This window comes from Labeo rohita, chromosome 23 (genome assembly GCF_022985175.1).
Source record: "Labeo rohita strain BAU-BD-2019 chromosome 23, IGBB_LRoh.1.0, whole genome shotgun sequence".
In the NCBI taxonomy this organism is placed as follows: domain Eukaryota; kingdom Metazoa; phylum Chordata; class Actinopteri; order Cypriniformes; family Cyprinidae; genus Labeo; species Labeo rohita.
In genome coordinates this window covers 24,797,913-24,822,975 of record NC_066891.1, presented here as the reverse complement: position 1 = coordinate 24,822,975, position 25,063 = coordinate 24,797,913, and the positions used below count along the sequence as shown (strand labels likewise).

Below are 25,063 nucleotides of genomic sequence, written 5' to 3'. Positions count from 1 at the left end.
TTCGACATGTACATTCTGAGGTGCTCTTCTGGAAGCCTCAGTTGTGGTTATTTGGGTTACTGTTTCCACACACAAAACTGACGCTCCCTAGATATTTTTTGAACCATCCTCTGTAAACCCTAGAGATGGTTAGGTGTGAAAATCCCAGTAGATTAGCAGTTTCTGAAATACTTAGACCAGCCTGTCTAGCGCAAACAACCCTGTCACATTTAGAGGTACTTAAATCGCCTTTGTTCCCCATTCTGACGTTTGAACTTCAGCAGATTGTCTTGATCAAATCTACATGCCTAAAGGCCAAACTATACATTTTTTAAGTGTAGACAAGTGGTCTTATACAGTGCGTGTGATGCAAATTTCGTCATCAGAATAGTACGCACCTACTGATTTTTTTCTTAGCCGATACCAATTATTCAGAATGATATCTGCCAATATCGATACTGATAGTTTGGTTTTCTTAAAGGCATAGTTCACCTGTAAATGAAAATTCTGTCATTAATTACTCACCGTCATGTCATTCCAAACCTGTAAGACCTTTGTTCCTCTTCAGAAGACTTCAGAATTAAGATATTGATGATGAAATCTGAGAGCTTTCTGACCCTGCATAGACAGCAACACAATTGACATGTTGAAGGCCCAGAAAGGTAGTAAAGACATCGATAAAATAGTCCATGTGACATCAGTGGTTCAGCTGTAGTGTTATGAAGCTACGAGAGTACTTTTTGTGCACAAAAAAACCCCAAAATAATGACTTTATTCAACAATTTCTTCTCTTCCGTGTCAATCTTTAACGTGTTGTCATTATTTTTGTTTTTTGCACACAAAAAGTATTCACGTAGCTTCATAAAATTGCGGTTGCACCACTCATGTCACATGGACCCACCTTTCTGGGCCTTGAATGTGGTACTTCCGTTGCTTTTTGGGTAAACTATCCCTTTAAGGAAAATAATCTCACCTAATGCTGTAAATATCAGCAACTTTATCTCAAAAGAGTTCAAAGACAATTTTATCGGTCATAACTGACGAAGAAAAACAGAGCAGACATTGGACAAGTATACTTTGGCTTTGAGTGTTTTGAGTTGCTACCATCATATTGCTGGATTAGATTTTTAACAAACAGTTAAACAGGTGTACCTAATAAACTGGCCAGTGAGTGTACATTTCAATATAGTACCTATTGTACATTCATTAAGCGACATTATTTAGTAGACAATATAGTATCTGCTTTATAAGTTGTTTATTTATAAAGGTTTATTTTAAAAGACTATGTCTTTGTTGTTGTGCACACAGATGGTTTTATGTGTGGAGTGAGCTCTGAGGTTCTCATTCAGTTACAAATACTTTCAAGTAGCACTTATGCCAAAAATGTGTTTTACATATAAAGCAGAACATGTCAGACTGTCACTGTTTGCGTTTCTGCATGTTTCTTGTGTCACTTCTTTATTGTAAACTTTTAGCCATTTTCTAAAATCCAAAAGACTTTTGTGATTTCAGTGGTTTACGGGCCATCATTATTTTATTTTTTATGATTTCTGTCTTCCTGTAGCTACGTTTAGTGGTGATTGATGAGTGTTATGACTAGCTAAGCTATGTTTACACTACAAGTCATGGGCTATTTCCTGTGCCTTTTCAATTCTCCATTACGGCAAACGTACTTGGCTTCCCTTGTTCCCCGTCCCGCAGGGTTCAGCCGATTCGTACACGAGCAGACCTTCGGATTCCGACCTGTCAGCGGAGGAGGACCGCGAGGCGTATCGGCGTGAAGCCGAACGCCAGGCCCAGCTACAGCTCGAGAGAGCCAAGGTTCCTCAAACTCTTCTTTAATGGGCTTTTTCTATTTTTTTTTTGTGTCAGTCTGCGTGTAAATTTAGAAATAAGTTGGGACAGGGGATTATTAGCATGTAGGTCAATATTGTAAGCTTTCATTGGTTCTTGATAGTTGCTTATGTTAAAAAAATGATATTATAAAAATGGTTTCTCTGGCAGTCCAAACCTGTAGCGTTCGCAGTGAAGACGAATGTGAATTATTGCGGGGCTCTAGATGAGGACTGTCCTGTTCAGGGTGCTGCCATAAACTTTGAAGCCAAAGACTTTCTGCACATTAAAGAGGTGAGTTGCATGTACAGTACATGCAGACAAATGTGTAAAAGGTTCTGCAGGTCAGTCCTCCTTGCTAACAGTGGCCATAATAGCATAATAACTCATCATAATAGCACTGAGCATGTTTTCCCCTGTGTTTGTGTTGCAGAAGTACAATAATGACTGGTGGATTGGAAGGCTGGTGAAAGAGGGGGCAGACATCAGCTTCATTCCCAGCCCCCTCCGACTGGAGGCCATGAGACTCAAACAGGAGCAAAAACAACAGAGGTCTCTCTTTTTCTGTCAGGACTGCACACAACTGTGTATATTTCAGAAGTTTAACCCATGAAAACAAACTTAACTGTTCATCCAAGATGTAGATGAGTTTGCTTCTTCATCAGAACAGGTGTAGAGAAAGGTAGCATCACTTGCTCACCAGTGGATCCTCTGCAGTGAATGGGTGCCGTCAGAATGAGAGTCCAAACAGCTGATGAAAACATCACAATAATCCACAAGTAATCCACACCACTCCAGTCCATCAATTAACATCTTGTGAAGTGAAAAGCTGCGTGTTTGTAAGAAACAAAGCCATCAAGACATTTTAACTTACAAAATAGAGCTCCGTAATGCACAATAATGCTTTTTCACTTTAAACAAATACATCTAATGTTAATCCTCTCACGTCAAAACCCACAGGCATATTTGTTTAGAGCTGTTTTGGACTGTTTTTATTGTAAACAGTGTTTGATCTGTACATATTTCTTTCCTGATTCAGACAAGGCGACTTTTTACTAGAGAAAGCAATATTATAGATCTAAAATTTTAGCCAGAAGAAATGATTTAAGGTTAAAAAACATTTTAATGATGGATTTGTTTATTATAAACATGCAGTTTTTTGCTTCACAAAACATTAAGTGATGGACTGGAGTGGTGTGGATTACTTGTGTATTAATGTGATGTTTTTGTCAGCTGTTTGGAGTCTCATTCTGACGGCACCCATTCACTGCAGAGGATCCATTGGTGAGCAAGTAATATAAGTGATGCTAAATTTCTTCAAATCTGTTCGTAAACTGATCTACATCTACATGGCAAATTGAGATTGTCCAACTACAAAATGCCAAAATATGTCTCAAAGGTAATATAGTTTTAGTTTTAACAAAGCTGACAATTCTAGTAATGTCTAGGTGGCTTACCAGCTCTGTGAAGGCATTTGCTGTTGCTCTGTGGTGGTGATATCGTTTTTTCTTTCTCCGCAGGAAAGGTGGCAACTCCTCCTCAAGCCTGGGCGACATGGTATCAGGAGGTTGGAGATCAACGCCGCCATCTGCAGGTGAGAGTGAGTATGACAGGGCCTGGGCGCCACGGTGCTTTGCAGGAGATGTGTGTGGCTGGGAATGCTGCCCCAATTGAGCAAAATATCAGTAGGGCTGAAGATCAGTGAGTTTATCCATCCCTTGCTTTTGTTCTTATTCTTTGCTCCTTTTCTTAACGTAATGCATGTCCTCTCACAGGATGAGCTTTCACTGTCAAATACAGTAGGATAACACTTGTAAAAGTATAGAATAGAGTAAATGTTAGCAATTTTACTTCTAACATCTAAATGCTGATTCTGATGTGTTCTCTTATTTTCAAAAGCCAAACAGAAGCTAAAGCAGGTAGGTGTGTTGGATATGGATTTGTATTAGATGTTGTATGATAATCTGTCCTTGTGATTGGTCATATTTGAGCAAATCATTTATTGAGGTACTTATTGCTTATGGCTTCTGAAATCTTTGCCCAAAATACACATAAAACAGCCAAAAATACTACTGCGTTTGGGTTTGATAAGATTTTTTACAGATGGTTTATGTCGTGTTTTATGCTTACCAAGACTGCATTTATTTGCGTAACAGTATAGTAATCCATAATATTGTGAAATATTATTACAGTTGAATGCATTTTTGCTGAATAAAAGTAAATGTGACCCTGGACCACAAAACCAGTCATAAGTAGCACATTTGTACCAATAGACAAAAATACATTGTATGGGTCAAAATTATTGATTTTTTTTTATGCCAAAAATCATTAGGATATTAAGTAAAGATCATATTCCATAAATATATTTTGTACATTTTCTACTGTAAATATATCAAAACATAGTTTTTGATTAGTAATATGCATTGCTAACAACTTTAAAGGCGATTTTCTCAATATTTTGATTTTTTTTGTACCCTCTGGTTCCAGATTTTTAAATAGTTGTATCTTGGTCAAATATTGACCTATCTTAACACATCAATGGAAAGCTTATTTATTCAACTTTCAGATGATGTATAATCTCAATTTCCATAACTTGAACCTTAGTGGTCCAGGGTCACAAATATATTTTTGTAAATAAAAAAAACCTTACTGGCCCCAAACCTTTAAACAGTAGTGTATTCTGGAATAAATAGTCTATTTATTGAATGGCTGTTGTCTTTTTTTGGAGTACCATGCTGATTTCAGTAAACAAAAATGGCTTTTGTAGCCCTATATGCTCTCAACAGTAAAACATTATTTGACAATATCTCATGCATAGCAGAAAATATAGCAGTTTGTACTAAGATTGTTGGCAGTCTGTGTAGATACATTATGGAAACCGATTCAAAATCAGTTTATTATAGTTGTACTTGCTGCTGTAGTTCTGTGTGACATTGGCACTCTTGTCTTTCTCATTTAGACTGAACACATTCCTCCGTATGATGTGGTGCCGTCCATGAGGCCTGTGGTTCTGGTTGGTCCTTCACTGAAGGGTTACGAGGTGAGTGCTAAACATTATACAGCCCTCTAAATTTGTCTTTGAAATTTGTTGTCTAATGTGTAGTGTCTGTCAACAGGTGACAGATATGATGCAGAAAGCCCTGTTTGACTTTCTCAAACATCGCTTTGATGGACGGTGAGTTTTAAAAGACATCTTAAAACATTTCTTGTCTGTATACGAATAAGAAAGAACATTCTATGAACATTTACTCATTCTTATGTCATTACAATGAAAAGTAATGGTGACAGGGTCTGTCAAGCTTCAAGAAGTTCACAAAAATGAAACTCAAAAGTGAAAATTCTGTCATTAGTAACTCACTCTCATGTCGTTTTAAATCCGTGAGACCTTCATTCATTTTTGGAACACAAATTAAGATACTTTTGATTAAATCCGAGACCTTTCTGACCCTGGAAAGGAAGCAATGCAGCTAACATGTTCAAGGCTCAGAAATGTAGTAAAATATGAAAAAGTAGTCCATTTGACTAGTCAGTAGTCAGTGACATGAGAATACTTTTTGTGTGCAAAGAAAACAAAAATAACTTTTTTTTACATTTTTATAATGACAAAATAACGACACATTTACATTTTTTGGGTGAACTAAACCTTTAAAGTAAAAGTTTACTTCCAGAGCAAAAATTTACAGATAATGTACTCACCCCCTTGTCATCCAAGATGTTCATGTCTTTCTTTCTTCAGTTGTAAAGTAATTACATTTTTTTGAGGAAAACATTTCAGGGACCAGTTGCATCTGTGTTAAGACAGTGTCTTAAGAACTAGTTTGACCAACTAGCAGTTAACCAATGGGTAATCAGTGTTATATTTTGGATTCAACTTATATACGTTTTTATGTAACCGAACTTTAAAAATGTAGACCAGTCTTAAAGGGGTCAGGGGTCAAAGTTCACTTTTACATGTTGTTTGAACATTAATGTGTGTTGGCAGTGTATGTACAAATCTACCCTATAATGATAAAAATTCATGCAGTGGTTTTTTAATTAATCTGTAAAAATAATATCCCCTTTTTTAAATCAAGCCATTCTCAGATGCCTGTTGGTGTGCCGTCACACCCACAGAGGCCGCTCCCACAATAGTTGATTGACAGGAGCGTCTTACCTCAGATCAGCTGTAACAGTCCAACCTCCATTGTTTTGATGCCGGAGCAGGGATGTAAGTTAGACAAGAATATCTCAGATTGAGGTGTTGTGTTGCTAGATGTAATAATGAACATAGTGGTCATTATTTACTCCCGACATCTGAGCCGCTGAAGATGCAGTAGATTACGTTTGTTTGTAAAGGGAATGCATCTCTCGATCTACATAAATGCATCTATGTTCATGCAAATTATTCATGATCCATCACTTACAGCAGAAGTGAGTATAAGGGTTTTTTTTATGAATCTTTGGGATCGCCTTTCCTAATAATGTGCTAGTTAGCAAGTTTAGTGGCTAAATGCGGCTAAAGTAAACAGGCTTATCACTCCACAGAGAGAAGAGAGGGGCGGGGGAAGCAGAGCTCATTAACATTTAAAGCAGCCTCGACCACAACAGGATGATTTTTGCAGAGCTGATTTTGGCAAGGTAAAAAAGGTGTTATTTACACTACCACTAAGAAATTTTAACCAAAGCATGTTACAGACTTTTCATTAAGACCCTTTGATGCTGCATTTAAACTACATTTTGGAAGTTCAAACTTGTGGGCACCATAGAAGTCCACTGTATGGGGAGCATTCCTGAAATGTTTTCCTCAAAAAACATATTTCTTTACAACTGAAGAAAGAAAGACATGAACATCTGGGATGACAAGGGGGTAAGTACATAATCTGTACATTTTTGTTCTAAAAGTGAACTAGTTTACTAATGTATTGTTATGCTGACAGGATTTCTATAACCCGGGTGACCGCTGACCTTTCTTTGGCCAAGAGATCGGTTCTCAACAAGAGACCCATAATGGAGAGGTCTAACACACGAACCAGTTTGGGTGAGCGCATCACACACACCATTCAGAGCTCAACAATAGAGATGGCCCAAGGCTGTAAAGTCACCCAGAACATCAGCTGCCCATTTGTTAGTCTTAGATACTTAAACAACTGGTTTTATGTGATGTACTAAACCTTGATGTTGCAAATTCTGCTGATTCAAACATGTTACCAAATTAAACATGTTTTGTGGATGCTATTTGTCTGTTTTTCCCACTCAGCGGAAGTACAGAGTGAGATCGAGAGAATATTTGAGTTGGCCAAAACCCTTCAGCTGGTGATTCTAGATGCGGACACCATTAACCATCCAGCACAGCTGGCTAAAACCTCATTAGCTCCTATCATAGTGTATGTTAAGGTCACCTCTCCAAAGGTGAGTCTTATGATCACATTTAGACTATTTAACGGAATATGCTAAAACATTCCACTCTGTCAATAGCAAAATTCACATTGACAAAAGACAAAACTAACCCAATTTCTTTGATTCTCATTCCTCTTCTTTTTTGCCAGGTTTTACAGCGATTGATAAAGTCGAGGGGTAAATCACAAAGCAAACACCTTAATGTTCAGATGATGGCAGCAGATAAACTGGCTCAATGTCCTCCTGTAAGTTCAGACACACACACATCCCTTAGGTGTTTTAGAACACTGTAGATTCAACTTTAGTGTTAGTATGGTAATGTTGTCAACATCCTTTTCTCATAGATTCTCATAGTTTGGCTAAAGCTTTAGGGTTGCCATGGTATTACATTATATACCGAAAAAGATAGAGAAAAAATACTTTTCCAAAAAATTATTTACTTCCTTCCAGTTTGTTCCAAATCCTCATTTTGTTTTCTGGAACACAGACGATATTTTGAGAGCTTGTAATGATTGCTTTTTCATGCAATTACAAGAAATGGGGACTGAAGCTTTCAGGTTTTAAGGACACAAAAGCTTGTAATAAACTGGTTGATTTGGTTTACAAAACCAGTTCTGAATGTTCTTTCATGAAGCTTCACTAATAAGAGCTAGGGTGCATGTCACTATTTTCATAACAACCATTGTTGTCTGTTTCTCATGCAAAAGCTATTGTATTGTTTCAGAAAGACATTTTATGACTTTTATGACAAAAATTACTTTTACAGTGCTTTTGCTTCCTTTTTGAAGCCTGAAAGTACCTATTAATTGCAATTGCATGGAAATAGTGACTTTTTCCCATGTTGGGATTACTTGAAGGGTGCGTGAATGACACAGAATTGTTTTATCAAACATAATTTAACTGTTTGTCCTTTATATAAATAGAGCTGATTTGTTAAAGGATTAGTTCACTTCCTGATAATTTACTTACCCCTATGTCATCCAAGATGTTAAGGTATTAAGGTTCTTGAGGAAAACATTCCAGGATTTTCTCCATATATTGAACTTTAAAGGGAATCAGTGGGTTGAAGGTCCAAATTGCAGTTTCAGTGCAGCTTCAAAGGACTCCCAGCCGAGAAATAAGGGTCTTATCTAGCAAAACAGTCAGTCGTTTTCTATTAAAAAATTACCCTACCCTACCTTTTTAAACCAAAGTACACAAAGTGTGAACCAACCGTATGTGACGTTTCCAACATGATTACTTAATGCGTGAAGTCATAGACGTGCATTGCAGAGCTAGTGCAAGATGAGCATTTGTGGTTAAAAAGTCTATACATTTTTTTTAAGAACATGACAGATCGTTTTTCTAGATTAGACCCTTATTCCTTGGCTGGGATCGTGTAGAGTCTTTTGAAGCTGCATTGAAACTGCAATTTGGACCTTCAACCCGCTAATCCCCATTGAAGACCACTATATGGAGAAAAATCCTGGAATGTTTCCCAAAAAACCTTAAAGAACAACAATTCAGAAATAATTTACTCACCCCCTTGTCATCCAAGATGTTCATGTCTTTCTGTCTTCAGTCGTAAAGAAATTATGGTTTTTGAGGAAAGCATATCAGGATTTTTCTTCATATAATGGACTTCAATTGTGCCCCCGATTTTGAACTTCCAAAATGTAGTTTAAACGCAGCTTCAAAGGACTCTAAACAATCCCAGCCAAGGAAGAAGGGTCTTGTCTAGCGAAACGATCAGTCATTTTTTTGGAAAATAAAAATGTGTATACTTTTTAAGTACAAAAGCTTGCATAGCACAGGCTCTTCATTTTGAATGAATCTTTAACGTGACTCGGGAAGAACGAGTCATCTTGGGGAGTGATTCATTCAGTCGCGCATGCGCAACATCCTATTAGGTTCTTACTGGAGTTAGTTCACCTGTTTCGAGTCTTCTGGTTTTTCGAGTCGTTCATTCATCTTATGGGGCTGTCACGTGATGCTGATTTTGCTAAAATTAACGAAATGACTTAACGAAAAAAGATTTGTTCATTTTGCTGGTCGTGTAGCACAGGTTCTGGGATGCACGTTCACGACGTACTATTGAATCACGTCGAAAGGTCACACTGAACTACAGACCCAGTGTTTACAAAGCGAACGGGCAAAGACTAAGAAAGTGCAAGTAAGTCAAACACTGTTTACAAACAAAAAGCTACAACGATGTCGGATGATTCTGAACTTGTAGGAGAAAATAAGATGGAGTTTTTCGCCATACTCTACTTTTTGAGCCGGAGTACACAGACGATGAACTTAGACATGATTCGTAGTAGTGATGGGAAGTTCGAATCATTTTATCGACTCAGACCCTTTGAGTCTCGTTCAACAAAATGAACTAATCTTTTTTCAAGTCATTTCGTTAATTTTAGGAAAATTAGAAAAACCCGAAGACTCGAAACAGGTGAACTAATTCCAGTCACATTAAAGATTCATTCAAAATGAACGAATCTTTCAAGAACGACCCGTGGACGCGCATCCCAGAGCCTGTGCTACGCGAGAATTTGTGCTTAAAAAGTATACAAATTTTTATTTTTAGAAAAAAATGACAGATCGTTTCGCTAGGTAAGACCCTTCTTCCTCGGCTGGGATCGTTTAGAGCCTTTTGAAGCTGCATTTTAACTACGTTTTGGAAGTTCAAAATCTGGGGCACAATTGAAGTCCATTATATAAAATTCCTGAAATGTTTTCCTCAAAAACCATATTTTCTTTAAGACTGAAGACAGAAAGGCATGAACATCTTGGACGACAAGGGGGTGAGTAAATTATTTGTAAATTGTTGTTTTGGAAGTGGACTTCTCCTTTAATTTTCAACTGACAAAATAACGGCATGAACATCTTGGATGACATGGGGTACAATTATCAGAAAATATTTGTTCTTGAAGTGAACTAATCCTTTTAAGGACTGTCAGTATGACAACTGCAGGTTTTAAAGGCATTTCATTTAGGGCAAGTCTGTTTGTCCAAATTGTCTTTTATTCTGTGTTATTTGGAAATGAAGGCACATTTGAGTCTCACATTGTTAGCAAACTGGTGTAATTCTAAATGTTTGTTCTTCATTCTCACTTGATTGACTGGCCTTGCTACAGTTCTAGTAATGTAGACGCTTGCTTTTCCAAACCACATTCTGACAAAAGTCATGTTGCATGTTGTTCCATAGAGCCATTATCCTACCTGTCGCTCAACGCCATCTCCCATCACCTGACCACCATCACAAGATATTTTATATAATATCTTCTAATTCCATCCCCCGCATGTCATCTTCTCCTCCACCCTGTCTCCCCATCAGGAGATGTTTGATGTCATTTTGGATGAGAACCAGTTGGAGGACGCCTGTGAGCACCTCGCTGAATATCTGGAGGTCTACTGGCGTGCCACTCATCTGCCTGGCACCGCCCCACTCAACCCGCTATTGGAGCAAAATCTGATGACGCCACCCTCAGCAATCTCCAGTCTACAGGTAAGGCTGCTTTGTGTGAATGGGCGGAGCTCTAATATGAAGATATGTAGGACATAAAATAGCACATTAAATCATGATATTCACAATACTCAGCAAAATTTATGAATATATCATAAATATTCAATATATAGCCCTTTTTCAGGCAGTTACATTATTAAAAAGAACAAGTTTGTGGTTTGCGGTCACATATGCATTGACCTAGTTAGACCAGAGGCCACCAGACTTAGTACGTGTCCTCATCGATCAGCCAGGAAAGTAGTCCAGAGTCTGTGCTAAACATAATCATCCAGACTACAGATGGTATATGTATTAGCTTTGAGAAATATGTCTTATATTTGTGATGTATAGATCCATGTCTGCGTCCACTTTATTTAAGATCCTATCAAATGAATTTAAATTATACAGCTGACCTCAAAAGTCAGAAAGTTGCAGTTTCACAGAATATGGTTTTAGGTCATAACTGATTCTCACTAGTATATGGGACACAGTTTGTGAAGTAGACAGGCACTGTGGAACTTGTTTGTAAATGAAAAATTAGGCATAGCATTTCTTATACAGGAGCCCCCCCCGTATATCTCACTCCATTATAGAGTTCTACTTTAAGCAATAAATGGCCAATCCTATATTGCTTTTAACAAAACAGATGTGTCATTTTAAAACTGATAATATTTGTTCTTTTTGACAACAGGAAAGTGGTCATTAAACATTTGTCTGTTTTGTCCTTTCCTCTACTCCATATTTTCACTCTGTCTTTTTAAGTTGTCTTGGGTCCACAGATGCTTGTAATACTGATATGTTGTAAGTCTCAATCTGTCTGTTCTGTGTCTCATTCATGCCTGACATCTTTGCAGTTCTCTGAAACACAGGAATTAATTGAATGAACGCTTACAAACCTGCGGTGAGTAGGTGGGATGGTCAGTCTGCCTTTCCCACTCAGACTGTAAAACAAACCCCACCCTGATACTTCTTTACATCCTCCAATTCCTTCAACCCCTCCAAATGGAAATGGCCATCTGGTATCCCCATTGGAAAAGCACTTAAAAAATCATATATGCCAATATATGATTTTGTTATGCTGTTGTTGGTGTAGCCCATTCATAGTTTTTATGTGGCAATGGCATTTCCCCAGTGGGGGAAAGGGAGTAATACAAAAGCTTTATGTTTAAAATTATGCAGGCCTTAAAAATGACTCCTTCAAAAGCACATTGAAATGTCCGTCTTAGTATGTAGTCAGTGTTCCTAGCGGTGTAGGTATTGCATCTTTAAGATGTACGTAATGTTTTTAAAGATGTGTCAGCAGCTTCCCTAAAGGTGTAGGCCAGAGGTCTTCAATCCTGCTCCTGGGGACCCACTCTCCTTGAAAAAGTTTATTTCCAACCTGCTTCAGCACACCTGCCTGTGTATTTTCCCCAGGAACAGGGTTTAAGACCTTGAAGCATTTGTAAAGCTGTAGGCAGTGTGTCTTAAGGTTTAGACCCGGGATTCTCAACTCTGGCCCTCGAGATCCATTTTCCTAAAGAGTTTAGCTCCAAACCTGATCAAACACATGAACTAGTTAATCAAGGTTTACCAGAGAGTTACTGGCAGATGAGTTTGATCAAAGTTTTGAGCCAAACTCTGTAGGAAAATGGATCTCGACGGCCAGAGTTGAGAACCCCTGGTGCAGACAGTATTTGTAAAGATGTAGGCAGCTTTTCTAAAGGTGTAGACCAGGGATTCTCAACTCTGGCCCTCGAGATCCTGCAGAGTTTAGCTCCAATCTTGGTAAAACTCTCCTGTCAGTAACTTTCTAGCAGAAATTGTCTTCCTGTTGGCAGTACTGGGAGATGAGAGGGTCTGTAGGCTATTAGAGAAAGCGTAATCGTCAACTTAGATCACATGTGCCTTGATAACCAATCACATTACAGCCTTGGCGTCATTGGATTTCAGTCAGAGTTGTGCGACTGCTTATGGATTTCATAGGAATAAATGGGAAGTGCCGTAAGCTGAATCCCACCTGTTGAAAAAAGTCTGTGACTTATAAAAAAAACATTTAAAATAAAAATAGTTTAGTTTAAAACATGTTGAAGATTAGCTGATAGGCTGTCGATTCAGTAAATGATAAGCCATTTCCTCAAAAAAGCTGTTTATTCAGTGTAGAGAAGCCTTTCCTCCATTGACATCCATTCTAAAAAAAACAGCGTCTGGTTGGCACCAAAAGCCTCGTGGACAGCACACCGACATATAGCACTGTTGTGCTTTGGGCATCCCGAGTTCGAGTCCCGGCTTGCAGACCTTTTGCTCCCCCCTTTCTCTCCCACTTTGCATCCTGGCCAACTATACTGTCCTATCTAAATAAAAGCATAAAAATAGCAAAAATAAATCTTTAAAACAAATGGCGTCTGGTTTCCTGCCCTGTGGCACAGCGTTAGCTTTAGTCGTTATGCTTTTTTGGCTAAAGGTTGCAGGCTTGCCTTCTAGTGGCTTTGTTTCTAGTGATCCTGAAGACCTTAAGTAGCTTGTTAAGGTGTGTTTGATTAGGGTTGGAGCTAAACTCTCCAGAAAAGTGGACCTTGAGGGTCAGAGTTGAAAAGCCCTGGCGTAGACAGCATTTGTTCAGATCAGAGATAGGCAGCGTCGGTCCCGGAGTGCCAATGTCCTGCAGAGTTTAGCTCCAACCTTGAAAAAAAACCTGCCTGTAGCCCTAGTAATTCTAAAGACATTGCTTAGCATGTTCAGGTGTGTTTGATTATGGTTGGAGCTAAACTCTGCAGGACATTGGCAATCCAGGACTGACATTGCCTATCCCTGGTACAGATGTAGGCCAGAGGTCTCCAACCCTGCTCCTGGAGAGCTACCTTTTTGCAGACTTCAGTTCCAACTCCAATCAACCCCAAACACACTGCCTGTAATTTTCTAATTACCCTGAACACGATGATTTGCTGGTTTGGGTGTATGTGATTAGGGTTGCAGGACAGTAGCTCTCCAAAAGCAGGGTTGGAGATCCTTTGTTTTTTTAAAGGTGTATGCAAGTTCGGTTCAAGAGAGCCACTGTCCTGCAGAGATTAGCTCCAACCCAAACATACTTGAACCAGCTAGTTAAGGTTCTCAGGATTACTACAAACTTATTCACCTTAGACTTCAATGTGGAAGTAAGGCCGCTATAGGGAAATAACGAGAAGAATAACAGCATGCAGTAAATGTTAAAACTGTTTGCACTACGAACCAGTGTGTTCATAATTAAGACAATACATTCAAACAGTATGGCAAGACACACCAATCTGCAATATCAAGCAGCAAAATGACCCATTTTGTACAGCTAAAAATAGCTGGACGTGAATGAGACTGGAAGCCAGACCCATAAAATTTACAAATGGCTGCGCCCACTCTTACAGGAAAAATAAGGTGGAGAAGCAGGTGTTTTAGAGCTGGTTGGAGCTACACTCTGCAGGACAGAGGTCCCCCAGGACCAGAGTTTGACATGTTATATAGGCAGTGCGGCTTAGGTGTAAATGTTTCTAAATATTTGGCCATGTTTGTAAAGTTGTAGGTAATGTTTGTAAAGGTGTAGGCAGACATATCTGAAGGTGTTGGCAACATATCTGAAGGTGTAGGCAGCTTTTCTTCAGCTAAAGCTGTAGATAGTGCTTATAATCGTTTAGGCAACAGTTCTGAAGGTGTGGGAAGCTTGTCTTAAGGTGTTGGCAATGTTTCTAATGGTGTAGGCAGATTAAGAGTATAGGCCAAAAATCTTCAACCTTGCTCCTGGAGAGCTACCATCTTGCAGACCAACCCTGTTCCAACACACTTGTCTATAATTATCAAGTATTCCTGAAAGATTTTATTAGCTAGTTCAGGTATGTTTGATTGGGGTTGAAGCTGCAGTTAGCAGGGTTGGAGTCCCTTGGTGTAGACAACATTTCTAAAAGTCTAGACCAGGGATGGGCAAATTTGCTCCTGGAGGGCCACTGTCCTGCAGAGTCTGGCTTCAACCCTAATCAAACACACCTGCTTGTAGCTTTCTAGTGATCTTAAAGGCCTTGATTAGCTTGTTCAGGTGTGTTTGATTAGGGTTGGAGCCAAACTCTGCAGGACAGTGTACTTCCAGGACCGAAGTTGCCCATCCCTAGTCTAGACCAAAGGCAGGCAAGTTCAGTCCTAGAGAGTTGCTATCCTGCAGAGTTTAGATCCAACCCTGGAAAAAACCCACCTGCCTATTGCCTTAGTTATCCTGAAGACATTAGGTGTGTTCAGCTTGAAGTGACGCTGTGCAGACCGATTGTTGTATGACATCAAAGTACCACGAGAGCGATTCAAAAACATAAGGAGCCATCTACACTCTTATCGTTCTCGCAGTTCCACTTCAAGTCAAACACACCAATTGATTAGCTTGTCCAGGTGCATTTGATTGGGGTTGAAGCTTTGCTTTGAAATTTGCAGTAGGGTTGGAGACCCTTGGTGCAGGCAACATTGCTAAAGGTCTAGCCTAGAGGTAGGCAAGTTCAGTCCTAGAGAGGTGATATTCTGAAGAGTTTAGCTCCAATTCTGAAAAAACCTCACCTGCCTATAGCCTTAGTAATCCTGAAGACTATTTAGCTTGTTCAGGTACGGTTGATTAGGGCTGGAGCTAAACTCTGCAGGACAGCAGCTCTCCAGGGTCGAACTTGCCTACCCCGGGTCTAGGCTGAATTTCTAAAGGTGTAGGCTGAGGTGCCTAAATTCAGTCCTGGAGGTCCAGGAGTTTAGCTTCAACCCCAATTTGACACACCTGAACCTGCTAATTGATCTCTTTCTAGGCATACTAGAAACTTCCTGGCAGGTGTGTTAAGGCAAGTTGGAGCAACACTCTGCAGGACACCGGCCCTCCAGGACCGAGTTTGGGCAACCCTGGTGTAGACAAAGTTTGTAAAGGTGTAGGCAGCGTTTCTATGGGTTGGAGGTTAGAAATGAACTAGATTAAATTCAGGGCAATAGCCACATGCTTTCTGGCACTTTCTAGCTGTTCATTTCACTCCTTATTAAAACTTTTTCCTGTCAAATGATGTAAACCTCCATATGGCAGTGCAAACTTTCCATTTGACAAGGCCTTCTTTTTCTATGATTTCTATCGTGTTTATGCACTTACCCCTTTACACTTTCTGCTTAATTTGCTAGTCTTAGAGTGAGCTGCACACACAGTTATCTCAGACTGCTCTGTTTATGCACCTTGCTGATTGATATTAACACTGTAGAACCTCCATAAAGTGAGTTCACAAAGCAGATAGAGCTGCCTGCTTTCCTATGTTATAAAGAAACAAGTTGATTTTATGACTTTGGAAAAGAGGCTACATCTGACCACACAGACTAATGCTTTGTGAATGTGACAACCCTTCTAACTTCCCTTTGAATGCAACCTCCTTGTTTCTGAAACTAACATGAATCTTTTTGCTCCAGAGGAAAATGCATAGAAATCTATAATCCACAGCGTTTGATCTTAGACCTAGAACCCAAAGGCTTTGTTCAGACAGGCAACAAAAATGAGATTCTTGCCACATGTGACTCAAATCCACTTATTCTAAACAGCTAAAGCACTTCTGATTCATCGATTATGACAGTTTTGACACTAAGTCCTAAAGATCGGATTAAAAAACCAAGTCCGATTTGTGTGCAGTATGAACAAAGCCATAGTAACCAGTCACTTTGAATTTCCTCACTGGTGAGACTTGTCTCCTAAATCTTCTTTCCACCTCTCTGCACATTACATGTTTTATATTTGTGTTTTTTGTCTTTACGGGATCTCCTAAATGAGTCATTTTTCTTTGGAGTGAAACAGAAAGAGGAAACATGTGACCTCAGTGTGGTTCAGAGTTGTCATCTTTCTCTTTCTGTCTCAGAACCAGCAGCTGTCGCCTGCCGGGGGTGGAGGGGGAGTGGAGGAGGAGGAGCAGGGGGAGCAGGACAGCCTCATGCCCTCCGACGAGGCCAGTGACTCTCGCTCCCTCCGCCGAGGAGGCTCTAGCTCCCTGCACCCCCCGGAGGATGAGGAAGAAGAGGAGGAGGAGGAAGAGGAGGAAGATGATTACGAACCCCACCGCCACTCTCACCCGTACCGGGACGTGTACCCACCCAACCGTAACCACCCCGGTGGCATCCACAGCGCTAACGGACACGAGTCACAGGACCGACTCCTGCAGCAGCGAGACTCGCAGGATGGACACAACCAACGGAACAACCGCCAGCGCACGAGAGCCTGGCCAAGAGACAACTACTGACCGCCTGCCTGCAGGAGTCTGGAGGAGAGGGTTGGGTTGTGAATTGGGGTGAGGGGTGATGGGAACTGGTGAGGAACTGGAAACGCACAGTGTGTGTGTGTATGCGTGTTTGTGGATAAAACTGCCCATGGTTGACAAAAAAATCCTGTTGTTTTCTAAGCTTATGTGGTCATTATTGTTTGAGGCATTGCACTACATTTGCTTTTAAAAGACAGGGCAGCTTTTCTCCTTTAAGATCACATGCATGTTCATATCGAAACAATATTTGAGCTTCCTCTGAAACCCACCCACGTCAAATATTACTTTGCGTATCATACGCTCTCCCTGAACCTAATGAGCACAGAAGGCATTATGGGAAAAGGAATAGCACTTTTATAGCATGGGATGTGAGTCACAAAGAAAACATTGTAGCATTTTGTTGCATCTTTAATGGCATCTTTTTTGCTATTGCTCTTGTAAATGTGAATAGGACTCACTATTTTTGGTTCAAGCCCTCAGTCATGATGTTGCCTGATTGGAGCCCATATGCACTTGTCTTATGAGTTGTTTATTGGTACTCCTCTCCACATCATTCAGGCAACTGACATGAACAGTCATTTTCACGGTCACGTTTACAGATGTAGCACACATTGCCATTTGCAAAGCACCGTGTAAATGCGGTGTATGTAGGAAAGGAATCCAGGGTTACGCTCTGCTGTCGTAGAGTGAAATATTATTGGAACTACAGTCTTGGTTTGCACATGAGGTGAATTCCAACTTCAGACTGAAGAGAAGCAGTCGATCTTCCTGCATTTCCGTACTGCCGCATAAAGAAAGAACCTAATTAGGTCAGTGTCACTGGTTTCTTTTTCTGGGAAATGAGAAGGACTAAAAACTGAAGTTATTTTATCATCCAACAGTAGATCAGTGCCCATACACTGGATTTTTATAGAAGCAGATGAAGCTCACTAGTTTTGAAGTCTGTTTAGAGTAGTGGTCGATCGATATGTGTTTTTCAGGGCCGATTTTTACAGATAACCGATATTTTGAACCGACATATACGTCTCAGATAAAAATGAAATGTAATATCAACTTAAGAATAAGAAAAACTTTCTTTAAATGCTTTTAAATTATTTTATCAACAAATCAGTTTTGAAAATGACCAATAACCATAAAAATGCCTACTATCTGTGCCGATAATCGGCCAGGCCGACGTTGACCACTAGTTTTGGAATAGTCATGTTGTTCCTCTGTGACCTAAATGAGTAGAAAGTTGGTCTAGGTTCATATATTTTTCACATTTGAGATCTCATAACACTCAAAATGGTGTCTGTAGGACAGGAAGTCCCGCCTTTCAGTTAAAAGAGCCAATGGCCTTAAGGCATCCTGGTCTGTTTTTGAACTTGCATGCACGTTAGCTAGACTAATCTGATTTTTTAAAGCTACAGAAGCTAAATTTAGATTTTTGTATCATTGTTTCTGGGTGATTTTAAAGGTTTTGAAAGGTTGGCAAAGTTTTGGTGATTTCCCTGTTTAAGTAGATAGGAGTTGTACTTGCATGACTGGAAACTAGCATTACCAAAATGGCCACTAAATAAACTGCCTCAAAAAGAATTAGTCTTTACCAAGAAGAATGTGGCTTTAACAAGTGAGTGATCTTCCTCCGTCCTCCGTTTCTCGCCACTCTTTCCTCTCCGAGACTCTGGGTGTCTAAGGGGGCGGTTACCGTGGCCTGCTTAAAAACATAGCGTCACATCTTGCTTTGGTGACACGTCGACTGCTAGCTAGTTTAATGACCTTATTGGTGATTACATTAGCATAAATCAACCAGGTTGTGTTACAACCAAATCCAAGTTCTCCCTTTTCTCATGACTCTAGACTCGGATGTTACCTGTAGCAGCTTAGGCTAAGGTTTATCCAGTGTAGGACCATTCAAACTGGCCTTAATACTTACCTGTATATCTTTACCACTGCATGTCTCAAATACAATTATTTAGGACTATTTGCACATTAGGGTTGGAACAGGACCTTTAGAAAACTTTAAGTATATTAGAGTAGAAAAATCTACTCCGTTTTTCTGTTTTTAATTTCAAATCTGCAACGGAATATTAGTAACGCATCTAAGAATAGCTAGTGTACATATATATCGAATGAAATTCCACCAGATCCTGAATATAATTCTTTAGAACGTTACTTTACTTTGTATTTACGGATCTGTATCGTTTTTAAGAAATGTTGCGATGTTTACAAAGTCAGGATTGCTCTCACTCAGAGATCGTTGACGTGAGACGCATTGAAATATATGTAACGTCAGTTGTCGTACGGTTATGTAAAGTCACATAAAGTTGCAGTACACTCTCACGTAGCGCTGTAGTGATTTGGTTCTTTTGCAAAAAAAACCAACACTTAACATCTAAACTATTATACATGATTGTGATGGCCTCTAGATTTCAGTGCATATCCAAAAATCGCCATCCAGAAAGAGAAATCCTTATTTTTCTTAAAAACCACTCTTTCTGATGTAATGCAATGTTTATACATAGGATGTGTATTTAAATATGATTTCATGTAGACTACACAGTTCCTTCCAAACATGCACAGAGACTTGAGTGAATGTATAGTTGCATGCCTTAACACCTCTAGTCCTAAGCACTAATGTATTGTCCTCCAGAGGGACGGTGCTAAATTGACTGTCCCTTAATTGATTGTGTTGCATTGATTGTACTGGATCCGTACACTCCCAGAATGCACTTTCAGAAACATCCTCCCTCATTTTAGATAGTAAAAACTTGTCTTATCGACCAAAATTGATGCCTGATATGAAGATTGAGCCATCAGTGTGTCCAGCGTAGTATTAGGACAACATCACTACCATAGTATGTTAGCATCTTAATGCTGGAGAGGTTTATGTACAGTTGAGGTCAACAGTTTACATACACCTTGCAGAATCTACAAAATGTTTATTATTTTACCAAAATAAAAGGGATCATACAAAATGCATGATATTTCTTGTTTAGTACTGACCTGAATGAGATGTTTCACGTAAGACGTTTACATGTAGTCCACAAGAGAAAATACCATATTAATTTATAAAAATGACCCCGTTCAAAAGTTTACATACACTTGATTCTTAATACTGTGTTGTTACCTGAATGATACACAGCTGTGTTTTTTTTTTTGTTGTTGTTTTTTTTGTTTAGTGATAGTTGTTCATGAGTCCCTTGTTTGTCCTGAAACTTAAACTGCCTGCTGTTCTTCAGAAAAATCCTTTCAGGTCCCACAAATTCTTCGGTTTTCTAGCATTGTTGTGTATTTGAACCCTTTCCATCAATGACTGTATGATTTTGAGATCCATCTTTTCACACTGAGGACAACTGAGGGACTCATATGCAACTATTACAGAAGGTTCAAACGCTCATTTGCATACAAGTCCCTTAGTTGTCCTCAGTGTAAAAAGATGGATTTCAAAATCATACAGTTATTTTTGGAAAGGGTTTAAATACACAAAAGAAAACCAAAAGAAAAACCAAAGAATTTGTGGGACCTGAAGAATTCTTCTGAACAGCAGGCAGTTTAACTGTTCAGGACAAACAAGGGACTCATAAACAACTATCACTAAACAAAACAAACAAACAAACAAACAAAAAAACACAGCTGTGTATCATTCAAGTAACAACATAGTATTAAGAATCAAATGTATGTAAACTTTTGAACAGGGTCATTTTTACAAATTCAACTATTATTTTCTTTTGTGGACTATATGTAAACATCTTTTATGTGAAATATCTTATTCAGGTCAGTACTAAATAAAAAATAACATGCATTTTGCATGATCACTCTTTATTTTGGTAAAATTCTACAGATTCTGCAAGGTGTACTGAGTACAGTACTGAGTATGTAGACTACATTTCAGAACTAGGCCTATAAGAGCCTTTCCATGTCAGACTGAGAAAATCACCCAATTACCTGTTAACAACCCACATTGTGCGTTGATCTCAGGTCATTAGACAAGTCACTGTATCTTCCCAGCTCTTGCCTTTCTAACATAAGTTTAAATTGGTGTAGATTGTGTGTCACAGACATTGTGTTTACAGCACCGATCTTGAAGTAAGATTTAGAGGGTCATGGGAAATGTACATGTTCTGGAATGTGGAAGTCAGGGTAAAAGTCCACTAACAAATGCCTTGACCAATCCTCTCTTTTAGTGTACTGCATCTTTATTTGCTACCGACATGTCTCACTTTAATCTATTGTTCTATATTTAAAAACAAAATGAAAAAAAAAAAGAAAATCAGAGCATGACTGAAAAAAAATTCTATGCAAGTGTTGCATGTGATCTGATCGTTTCTTTCGATTGTTTCTGATCTACTTTAGTACTGCATTGATTCTTGTTGTAAGTATTATTCTATTTAGTAAGACAGTTCACCCTCTTTTATACTGAGCACATACAAGGGGTTTCTGCCGCAAAGTTCATTTTCTTTAAATAGCTCCTTTTCAGTCTCATGGGCTTCAATACCTCCACTGTTATTTTTTTAACGCTTTAACATAGCACATAGTTGGACTGATGTAATAAAGGAATGTTCCAGGTTAAGCTGTAATGACAGAATCCGATGCAAAGAAAACCACAAGACACACATTAAAAATAATAATTTGACTGATTAGATAAAGTTACTTACAAACCTAGTCTATATGAAGTTATATCTAAACTTTCGAGTTGTTGGAATTGATACAAGCGCTTTAACAAAAATATAAGCTCCACATTTCTGCTATTAAACCCTCCAGAATGTTTTGCCACATAGACTTCCATTGTAAGTCCATTGTGATTTAAAAGAGACAAGTCCAAATTGTTCTATTGTGTCAACAGAACTCTAACCTGGAACATTCCTTTAAACAGCATTGATCAAATACATTGTTGTAGTTGATGTTAAGACTGTGAAAAGAGATGATTTATATGATCCACAATGCACACTGTAAAAGAGCATGTGTACTGTGTGATAAACTGTACGAGGTTTAGTCAGAATGATCTAAAAACAAGATTTGCATGTTTTAATACATGTAAATGTACATGATACAACATTTTCCCCCCTTATCTGTCATGGCATCACATTGTTTTATAGCGGACCAATACAGAATACATAAACACTGATTTATTTATGTTTTCTTTCTGAGGTATTAAGAAGCACAATTTTTACAATGGGTATAATTTGAGTCCTTTGTCTTCGATTCTGTATGCAATACAAACATGGAAAGAAAACGCCTTAGAACATTAACACTTCCTCTTCTGTGTAAGTAGAGAAAAAGATATTGCACTATTTTTTTTCTTTTTTGATGTCTGCTTTGTAATGCAATAAATGCACTAGGTAGAACAATAATTGCAATGGACACTTAATTGGTCCTCAGGCGTGATGTAGGTACACACTTTCTCTCTCTCGCCCCTTCATCTTTCTGACAACATGAAAAATAAAATCCTGCCTGATGCTGTATATGCTTTCTATTTAAAGAAAATGTCACTAGTTATAATAAAAAACAAAACATTTTATGTACTTTTAACACTCCAGTTGTGTCTCAATTGTTTAATCATTGCTCACATTTGATTACCAATGTTTTTTTGTTCTGTTTTTCTTTCTTTTCTTTTAGAAATATGGAAAAAAATTATGCATCACTGCTGTTTTATCATACAAACCTGTCAACAATATTCAATATTCAACCATGTCTTAATACTGTCACCTAAGTCTTAATTTTACACCCTTCCCCTTCAAATAGCTACCTTGGCATTTAAGGATTAATTCACTTTTAGAATAAAAAATTCCTTATAATTTACTCATGTCATCCAAGATGTTCATGTCTTTCTTTCCTCAGTTGAAAAGAAATTGTTTTTGAGGAAAACTTTTTAGGATTTTTCTCCATATAGTGGGCTTCAATGGGTTGAAGGTCCAAACTGAAGTTTCAATGCATCTTCAAAGAGCTCTACACGATCCCAGCCAAGGAATAATGGTCTTATCTAGTGAAATGATCATTTTCTAAAAAATATGTTTATACTTTTTTAACCACAAATGCTTGTATTGCACTAGCTCAACCTCATGCATTACCCAGTGTTTACAAAGCGAACATGCAAAGAAAGACAACCGGTCTGTACAAAAAAAGGTAACACAGCAATGTCGGGTGATTCTGAAATTGGAGGAGAAAATTAGATGGAGTTTTTTTTCACCCTACTCTACCTTTTTGAACTAGAGTACACAGACAAAGAACTAACTGACCTTTTCAACGTGGTTATGCAATGCGCATTAGTGGCTATAAAGTATATAAATGTTTATTTTTTTTAAATAATGGCCGACTGTTTCTCTAGACAAGACCCCTATTCCTTGGCTGGGATCGTGTGGAGCCCTTTAAAACTGCACTGAAAAAGCAAATTGGACTTTCAATCCGTTGGCCACCACTGAAGTCCACTACAAAGAGTTTGCACTTACGTCACAATTTGCTCAGTTATCCGGATGCGCTGCCATACTGGAGATACTCAGACGTAAACAACAGCATGGATTGCACGGTTAATGTACTACTGAATATGTTGTTCTGCTAATTTATGTTGTCTGAACCACGGAAAAAATGTGTGGAAGTTGCTAAATCATATAGAGAAGGACTTAGTGGCCAAGTGCTTTGACAAACTAAAGTTAATAGGTGGTAAAGATACGTATAAGCAGCATTAAGTGAGATATTAGCCTAATATTTCACCTACCTGACCGGAAATGATAAGAACAAACACAAATGTTGTCAAGAATCTGGCTCTAGAAATCCTCGTTCAGTTTGGCCAACCACAAACACCTTTTGTTCCTCAGAGAGGTTTTTTCACTCTTCTCCTTGATTTTTTTTTTTTTTTATAACTCTTGGCAGTCTATAGTACTCCAAATGTTTTTTCCCTGTATGACCAATTCGTACAGCCCAAAACATGACAATAATTGATCATTGTCAGCAGCAATAATCAGCAAAATATGCCAGTTGATCTGTTCGGATTTTTTTGTTTCTACGATACTACAGGTAAGTTACTGACTCTCGTCGTCTCCGCTGGTAAATTAGGATAATAAGCATTTAAATGTCTAGTTTTTGCTCTTTACATCACCAAACAACACTACACAAATAGCATATCTCGAGGCCGCAACCAACGACATTGCGGGTCACGTTTTAAAAATGGCGACCCACAACATACATTGTTAAAACAGTTTTTATAGGAAACTATTATCTAATCTAAATAGTGAGTACAGTCTTGATCTCATTGTACAGCGATTGTACAGCATTCAGATGGCTTTTTATAAAAAAAAAAACAGCTTATTTAATGTGTAAAACTATTTAAATTGTCACCAAACTATGCACCTTGAAGACCACTTTTCACAGTCAGGTCAGTTCTCAAAGGATATAATCTACCCTGGTTTCTATTTATTTTTCAGTACAATACAAAAAAAACTCAAATTTAAATTTACGTTTTATGTTTGCTTGTGAAACCCATTTAAAAAGTCTTATATTTTGGCAGTGTAACTTGAAGTTCACTTCCAGAAAAAAATTTAAAGGTAATTTACTCACCCCCTTTCATCCGATATGTTAATGTCTTTCTTTCTTTCTTCAGTTGATAAGAAATTATGTTTCTTGAGGAAAGAAAATCAGGAATTATCTCCATATCATGGACTTCAATGGTGCCCCCAAGTTTGAACTTCCAAAATGTAGTTTAAATGCAGCTTCAAATGGCTCTAAATGATCCCAGCCGAGGAAGAAGGGTCTTATCTAGTAAAATGATCGGCCATTTTCAAAACAAATTAACAATTTATATGCTTTTTAACCTCAAAGGCTTATCTTGTCTAAGTCTGCGTGAACTGTTTTTTTTTTTTAAAACTCCGGTTCAATACGGTCAACAGTTTTCTCGTTTTCCTCCCCAACTTCAAAATCATCCTACATTGCTGCAGAAGTACCAGTGTTTACAAAGTGAACATGCAAAGATCATCAAATGCCCTTTAAAAAAAAAAAAAAAAAATTGAGGTTAAAAGGTATATAAATTGTCAGTTTGTTTTGAAAATGACTGATCAAACTTTGGCGACCATTGAAGTCCACTATATGGAGAGAAATCCTGAAATGTTTTCCTCAAGAAACAATTTCTTAACGACGAAAGAAAGACATGAACATCTTGGATGACAACGAG

General features: G+C 38.4%; 1 protein-coding gene across 5 annotated transcripts in view; it reads left to right on the top strand.

Moving 5' to 3' along the window:
• The window catches only part of cacnb3a (calcium channel, voltage-dependent, beta 3a), a 47,321-nt gene extending 27,357 nt beyond the window's left edge, over positions 1–19,964 (top strand). For 2 of the 5 annotated variants that reach the window (XM_051096305.1, XM_051096307.1), the window contains 12 exons: positions 1,681–1,800; positions 1,984–2,106; positions 2,246–2,364; positions 3,333–3,412; positions 3,712–3,731; positions 4,772–4,852; positions 4,929–4,987; positions 6,729–6,829; positions 7,049–7,200; positions 7,338–7,433; positions 10,502–10,672; positions 16,525–19,964. In XM_051096305.1, the coding sequence (XP_050952262.1) occupies positions 1,681–1,800; positions 1,984–2,106; positions 2,246–2,364; positions 3,333–3,412; positions 3,712–3,731; positions 4,772–4,852; positions 4,929–4,987; positions 6,729–6,829; positions 7,049–7,200; positions 7,338–7,433; positions 10,502–10,672; positions 16,525–16,902 (1,500 nt within the window). In that variant the 3' untranslated portion in view covers positions 16,903–19,964. Of the gene's footprint in view, positions 1–1,680; positions 1,801–1,983; positions 2,107–2,245; positions 2,365–3,332; positions 3,413–3,711; positions 3,732–4,771; positions 4,853–4,928; positions 4,988–6,728; positions 6,830–7,048; positions 7,201–7,337; positions 7,434–10,501; positions 10,673–11,523; positions 12,805–16,524 lie in introns of those variants that run through there. The other 3 variants (XM_051096308.1, XM_051096306.1, XM_051096309.1) reach the window with 3 other exon arrangements.
• Positions 19,965–25,063: the final 5,099 nt, after the last annotated feature.